Source organism: Anneissia japonica, unplaced genomic scaffold (assembly GCF_011630105.1).
Source record: "Anneissia japonica isolate Jap-2015-1 unplaced genomic scaffold, ASM1163010v1 scaffold5_len213053_cov157, whole genome shotgun sequence".
Lineage (NCBI taxonomy): Eukaryota > Metazoa > Echinodermata > Crinoidea > Comatulida > Comatulidae > Anneissia > Anneissia japonica.
The window spans coordinates 66,524-74,755 of NW_022740246.1; the positions used below are offsets into that span (position 1 = coordinate 66,524).

Consider the following 8,232-nt stretch of genomic DNA (forward strand, 5'->3'; position numbering starts at 1 on the left):
TCCTTACTCTCTGTGCTTTCCCCAGAAAGCGTATATTTTTTGTAGTTAGGCCTAGGTAATTATGCAAAACCCAGACTTATCTAAACAATAAAAATTGCCACAGTATGTAACTCAAGTTAAAATAACATTTTTTTACTCGTGAAACTCAATCAAATATTATGTCATTTTAAAAGACCCATTAGTATTAGCATATGGTAACATCAATGTATTTTTTAAAAAACATAGACAGCGACTTTCTCTCAGATCAGATCAGAAGTTGTTGATGACCTTTTGACCTGAATTCTGCAATACAAGATTTTCGGGTCGATTCAGTCGAGACGGCCCGAGTGGAGTTTCATGTAAATGTTTCGTACGGAAAAAAAAGTCGCGGGCCGCCTAACTAGGCCCTGGCCTAACCCCTTGACCTGCGGGCCTTCTCAGGCCCCTAGCCTAGGCCATAGCATCAATTCAGAATCTAAATGCCAATACGCTAACATTAAATTCTGTAATTAATTTTATAATGAATTTTATACAACAAAAATCCATTGCTTACCGATTACACAACAGGTCTTATCTTACTTTATTACTACAGGTCTTATTCTACTTACTCGATTGCAATTATAAAAGACTGCGAGATTGAGTATTTGGGTTTGACACCTTTGACCTATCATACTCCTAGCACTAATGAATACACATACACATAACATGGTATTTGACCGCTATCGTTAATCATTGTGAATATATAGGCTGTGTGAGGCTGTATGTTATTAGAAACGTCATGTTTTTTTAATACCCTTTCTATGGGACGCCAACTAGGTCAATTTTAATTTAAAATCTGCATAATAATACTAAATGTTGCTGTTTTCGTTATTCTGTAGAAAATCAGGGAGATCATAAAAACATATTTTTGAAATTTTGAGGGTATTAGACTAATACCTTAATACCCCTCCGCTACGCCCCTGATTATATAGGCCTATATATTTATTATATTAGATTTATACTTGATTTGATTTGAATATAATATGTATGATTTTTATAAAATACTGTAATTTTGTAGACATTTTTCTTACTTATCTCCATGTTATTAGGTTGCTTAAATTGTATCCACATGAAGTGAAGAATGAAGAATATTACATATTTGTTTAAATTAAATGAAATAGAAAAAAAATAAAAAGGTTAATAATACAGTTCACCCTGCAATTCGAGACCCCCTTAAAGAATTAGAGGGCGTGAACTATAAATGGGGTAGTCAAGAATTAGAGGGCGTGAACTGTAAATGAAGTAAAGTATCAAGGCTGTACCAATATAGTAAGATGAAAATTCTCCAGTGCCAACCCATCGGTACTTGCTGAAGTCTGGGTTATTATGTAGGCCGACATAAACGCTATCATTTACCCCTGAATCCTGAAGTCTTGTCGCAATCAAATCATTTTCACTGCCTGAGCTTACCACCACAAGATCCCCACCGTTCTGTTGACAGATTGTTCTTGCCGCAAACCAGCTCATTGACGTAGTAACTTGCAAATAGCATCTGTCATTCCATATTTCCCAAAGGGATGGTGGACAGTGAAATGCGGCTTTAATGATAGGATAACAAATGTTATTAAAATTATAGATTCTAAATTACAAACATTAACTACTTGCATTGAAATAATGTTATTACATTGCGGAAATAGACCTACTTTTTAAATGTACATGTTGGGAGGCTCTGTATGAATTTTTGGGCTATAGAGCGACATCTCTCGGTTATGTCTTTTCATACTTTCGTAGGATAGTTTGGTAAAATCTCATGAATTATTCATAATCATCATTATAGAACATATTTTACGCATGCGCTATTTTCAAGTCCGTGTCAGCCTCAATGACCAGCTGCTAGTGTTCGATTTTGTTAGAACGACACACGACGCACCATTCACTTTTATGGTCTCGGGATTCAGCCTTTTGTATGGGCCTTGTATTTGAATAAATGCAAGAAAAACAAATGATTGATGGTATACATATTCTGAAGTTTGATTTACATTTACTGTATTTAATAGCAGCAACTCCCTGTTAATAGTAGCTGTTCAATTAAAATGCGCTATTTTTTAACTATGTCGGCCTTAATGATCAGCTGCTCTGTATCGCGATTCAGCTGTTGTATGGTCCTTCTTATTCTTCTTCCATTTTAGTACAGACCACCGTGTCGGTGTATTTTCGTATACTGGATGAAGGCAGGGGCCGTGAGAGGGACCTGTATTCATCTCGAAAGATGTACTGGGTTCTTTATAGTGCACATGAGCCAATCGTGTACACTGGGCCTACGGTTATATTCCTTATCAGAGAAGACTTGCTCCACCGCCAGAGCCATAGGCGAACGTGTATTTGAATCAATGATAAAACAGGTGATTGATCTTATTTCTATTCATTTATTTCTTATATTTGCGGCAAAAAATAAATACAAACATCAAATTACAAATGAGCGGAAAACTAAACAATAGTTAAAAATTAAAAGAAAAAAGATACAACAGATCGCCCGGATAACCCATAAAAGTCACTAAATGGCAGCTTGTTTCCAAATGGGTTCACATAACGTTATACAAATCTGAAACCTATTTTTCAACGTCAAAAAGCAATAATTAAAACAGTCATCAATAAGGCCAAGTCAATTGCAACAAAGAAACAAAACCGATGTTTAACTAATGCAGTTTTCTTCTCGAAATTTAGCTTTGTCGAAAAGGTAATATTTTTGACTTATTGAAACGATACCTTTACTGTCAGTCTGCAACTACAATACTAAATATTTGTTCAATAAAAGTATAATAAATTCCACTATGTAAGCTAAGAAACATCGCTCGATGCTGCGAAGCTAAGACTTCGCAAATTATGCCCATAGAGCATGACTTTATAATCCGTCATGCAATATCATAAGTCTAAAATCAAATCATTTTTTAATTTGTTCTATTCTATTTTATTCTATTCATATTTATTTATATAGCGCCTTTCTTTGCAGATACGAAGCGCTTCGTGCTGTTTATTTTTAATTCATGTCTAACATTAGAAAATACATACACAACAAAATAAACAAGTTGCATAACATAAATAAATCACCTTCTTTCATTTACTTTAAAATATTTAGTAAGTTAAAGTTCTCGATAAAATAAGTCAGACTAAGTTGATATATCGGTAACAGGCTTAATGAAGGCTCTAATGTTACGTGATATAATAATATAAATAATATTGCATAACTCTGCAACTAATGTAACGCACACATCATTAAAGACCGCTGTGCTCACTAGACCCTTTGTTGAATTTAGGCCTATGTGCCCATCTCATCTTGACTGTAAACTTCTTATTAAAGAGCCGCTTTTTAATCAATTGTATCCGCTCAGTTCACCAAAATCTAATTTTAATCGAAAAATAGGTCCCTCGTGGTGAGCAGCTGATCATTGAGGCTGCCACAGACTTGGAAATAGCGCATGCGCAAAATATGTTCTGTAAGAATGATTGAACCTACGTTAAAAAGCGTCGATCAGTACTCTCAAAATTCTAAGGATTTAATAAGTACGTAATCAAATAATATTATAATAAAGCTTGAGCGTCTTATAAGTTGTTAAAAAAATTATGAACAATTCGAAGTGTTTTTACGGTTTATATTGACCCTTGGTAAAAGGACATTATTATATAGGACTAAATGAATAATCTACACGTTTACAAGGATTCACACTAGTTTGAGGGTGTACTGTACTACCTTTGCACTTTTGAAGTCGTGACGTGTAGGGATTAACTGGCAGTCAGAAAGCTTAAAAGCGACCTGGGAACATTTGCATAAATTGTACAATATACTTGATAATAACTTTTTTTCTTCAAATGCTTCAATTTCTTCAACACTTGAATGTTTTTATTTTTGTTTTATACTTTTAAGTGTAGTCTTGTATTCTGTTACATTTCTGCGAGCTTAGTTGCACAAGATACACAAATTCTGACCCTGTTATGGTAATATTGTGTATTTTTTTTTACTGTTTTGAATGTATTTTTATTTAATTTACATACGCTGATACAAAAGTGCTATCCAATAAATATATCAAATACCGTAGGCTATCGTTACCTCGCATTTGTTCTTATGTATTTCTTCATCTATGTTTATGCCCTTTTTCATTAATTCAGTTCGCCTATTTATTATGAAATTTCATCGCATTTGTTGACTCATAAAAATAGTTGAATTTGCTTGTAAGCATTGTTACACTGAAAATGGCAGTTGTACTATACACAACGTTCGTGTCGAGTTTTCTTTTTAAAGGTTGCAATCGGTATGAAAATACTTGACGTGTGTACGTGTACGTTGAACCGTGGAGATCTCTAGGTCCCCTGGCAGTGGCGGATCTAGGATTTAGCAATGGGGTTGGATAATGTGATTTACGAAGCACCAAGCCGGGTGGTGGGGTGGGAGGAGGAAGGCGGGGGAGGTGTGGTTTTGGCAAGGGCGCAGATCTGTTTCTAAAAGTGAAGGGGAGATTTCGTGAGTCCACACCCACCTCAGGCCACTATGGTTGGGCCAGAAGTTCGAACATTTTAGGAAATAGTTAGCTGTAGATGATCGGAAATGACACTCTATTATAGTAAAATTCATCGTCATCACATCACCATTATTATAGTAAAAAATGACGTTTTTCCAACGATTTGTGGCAACCAAATCTAATCAATATATGTGATGCACTTAGAAAATAAAACTTAAAAACATTGTTTATGATGTATTTACTTTTGTCCTACCTGCTTCACAGCCTTGTCCACACCTTAGGGCTGTGGTGGGAACATTTGGGGAAATACCTCTAGATTGCTTCTTCTTCTTCTTCTTCTTCTTCTTCTTCTTCTTCTTCTTATTATTATTATTATTATTATTATTATTATTATTATTATTATTATTATTATTATTATTATTATCATTATCATTATCATTATCATTATCATTATCATTATCATTATCATTATTATTATTAATATTATTATTAGTAATTCAGATGTTTGTGCCGGTTGTACAGGTCATCAATGCAGTTTATTTCAATAATTTTCAGGCATCTTCTTCACTTAAAACATTATTACATTGCGGAACACATTGCCCACTCCCTTAAAAATATTTGGGGGCGTATCCCCTGTCCCCCTTGATCATGGATTTTTGGAAGCGCGTCCACTTCCATTTGATTTTTTAATTAATAGACGTCTAGACGCTCTTGGTTGACATCTGGAAAAAGGCTTAAAATGAAAAGTGTGTGTTTTACGAGAGTATACATGTATATATATGCCACCCTATTCACCCCCTCTAGATCCGCCACTGCCTGTTTAACTTCGCTGCTCTCCTTGTGTTTCTGCTGGGGGCAGAAATACAAGATACGATAGCGCACCGTCTTTCAGATAAGACGTATAAGCCGTAAGTCCCGTGTGCAATATTGCCCGTGTGCATGTTAAAGAACACAGTACATTCTTCGGAAAAGAGTAGGGGATTGCCTCCCGGTGTACTGCCCAATTCACCACCAGAAGGACCCAATTGGAAAGAAATCATCGGACTTAGTGGGCTATCCTTGGTGTGATTCACACCTAATACTCATATCCTAGTCTATTATAGAAATGTATCGCCTGTCTGCTATTACACCGTCCATTTTTATCTTTGAGGTTAAAAAATAATGCCACGAGGACAAACATATTGCTAGGCCTACAAATTTATATTTCTGAAAGGGATATTTTCATACTAGATGCCACTCGAAAGTATGAGATCAATTTCCCAATAAAAGACACAGAATAACTTTTCGGAGATAAAAAAGAAAACTCTTGGAAAAATAACAATGTGTGTCCACAGATATTAAGATAAACTAGAGCACTGGAATAGCGTCTGTTATTATCAAAACATATTCTTGGTATAAAGGATCTAAAGATTGTAAACTTGCTTCGTAATTTCAGTAATTTTTCTATTCAGAAATCATTGCTTAACTTCAGTGATTATGATAACCGATGTTTTAATGTGATTATTCAGTATATTCTACTGAAATTTCAGAAATAAGATGTGGTAGCAATACTTACATTGTATACAAAGAATGTTCCACAGGAAGGTGAACCCATAAAGACAAGCACGTATTAGCATATGCAAAAGCATGGTTTAAACCTTTAGGCATAAAACACAAAGTCAATCGACAAAGACGTATTCTTTAATTAAAGCAAAACCTTATAAAGTAATTTGAGCAAATAGCAGAACGTCACAATTAATAGATCAACCACGTGATGTTGTTAGTATAAGGCGTGCATAATTATGTAACCCGTACGTACGCCTTATTAAGGCGTACGTACACCTTATGCCCGTACGTACGCCTTATACCCGTACATAAGCCTTATTATTACCCCTTTTACACTACAAGCAAAATTCCGGACATAACCCGGGATTTTCCAATACCCCGGTAAAAATCTCCGGAGTTGTGGTTAGTGTAAACGTCAAAAAGTCCGACTCGGGTTGCAAAACATTCCGGGATGGACGCGCAGGACGCATTCAGCGTAGGACAACCCGGGTGCATTCCGGAGTCGCCAGTGTAAACAGCACTGAATGTTTATTCCGGAATTAAGCCTTACCTTTCGCCTACCGCAACTGTGGTCAGGTAGGCCTAAACTTTGCTAACGGGCTAGGCCTAGACACTTGTCAAATCCGGTATAGACTTATTATCAAAACTGCTGATTCATTCGCATAATTTAAACACAATCTGCAGGAACATTGCTTCAACTCGAGCAAAGTTGAGGGCAGTATTTGAACCCGAGTTCGTTGCCGGTGTAAAATTGGAGCAACTCGGGATCAACCCGGATTTTTTCGTTCGATGTAAATGGGAAATGCAACCGGAATTAACACAGGTTTATTATGTAACTCGTACGTACGCCTTATTAAGTCGTACGTACCCTTAGTTTTCGCCGCACGACGTTAACCTTAACGTTAACGGATGACGTCATAATTTATTCATCTTGCGTTGCGGAGTAGGCCTCCTACGTTAATTTTAGGATTTTATGTGCTCTACGTACGTTAGTTACGGGTTTGCGCATACGTATTTCGATTTGTTTACAAAAGGGCCGGCGCTTACGTACAGGTTACAAGAGGCGTACGTGCGCCTTCGCCTTAATAAGGCGTACGTAGGCCGACGCCTTATTAAGTCGCACGTACGGGTTACATAAGGCCTACGTACGCCTTATTAAGGTGAAGGCGTACGTACGCCTTTTGTACCCCGTACGTACGCCTTAAAAAGAGGTACGTACGCCTTTATTAAGGCGAACGTACGTCTTATTAAGGCCGTACGTACGGGTTACATAAGGCGTACGTACGCCATATTAAATCGTACGTACGCCTTAATAACCCATAAAGCGTACGTACGACGTAATAAGACGTACGTACGGGTTAGGAAAATTTAAAAAAGAATGCACCATGTCCCCTAAACAGCTTCGTAGTTAAACTTTTTCCAAATGTTTCATTCCGATCAGTTGATCTGTTGTCGAAATATGTGGTCTGGGACATTTTCATTTATCTGGTCCTCAGATCCACACCATACTGCAGATCGTCACAAAAATTTAATATTTTTTTACAAGACTTTACAAAGTATTATAGAATGTTTCATGTAGACCCATTGGTTTTTTTAAAAGAGATATTTAGGTCTGGGTCCTCAAAAATTGAAAAGACCCTTAAATTTACACCCTTCACTGGACGCAGGGTTGCCGGAACGCCGCCCTCAGCGGCGAGTGCGAAGCACAACTCAGGGTAAAAAGTGGAACGTGAAATTTGGATATGGTTTTGTCAGATTTGCGAGAAAAACTTCAGCTACCCGTATTTCTCGACTGAGACGTCAGTGGGAACTGTAATTTGTATGGCAAGGAGATTGAGCAACCCTTCATTCATATTAAAGGAATTTACGCTCAGAAACTTTGTAGTTATTAACATTTTGGTTATAATAGAAAATATTCATTTTTTTGGTGACGTCACACTCACATTAGTTAGCATGCATACGTCATAAGCTAGATACGTCACCTTTTCCTGGTAAGGCAAACTTTCCCGGCGTGCTTTTTTCATGGATAAACAAACACCACTGCTTTGCACATGGATGCCTTGGTCAAGCCAGGGCTACAAGAGCCGCATTGTTAGCATTGTATAATACTTAAATAAGGTACCTCTGCAAATGAATTATTCTTAGTTATTATTTTTTTTCTTATCTTAATTTATTTCTTCCGAAAGTGTACTTTCTATCACATATAATTCAAATG

General features: G+C 36.6%; 1 protein-coding gene across 1 annotated transcript in view; it reads right to left on the reverse strand.

Moving 5' to 3' along the window:
• LOC117118220 (macrophage mannose receptor 1-like) overlaps positions 1-6,133 on the reverse strand; it is an 18,013-nt gene extending 11,880 nt beyond the window's left edge. Inside the window, exons 1-2 of the mRNA XM_033262740.1 lie at positions 6,028-6,133; positions 1,281-1,556 (exon numbers count right to left, since the gene is read on the reverse strand). Of these exons, the coding sequence (XP_033118631.1) occupies positions 1,281-1,556; positions 6,028-6,100 (349 nt within the window). The 5' untranslated portion in view covers positions 6,101-6,133. The remainder of the gene's footprint in view (positions 1-1,280; positions 1,557-6,027) is intronic.
• Positions 6,134-8,232: the final 2,099 nt, after the last annotated feature.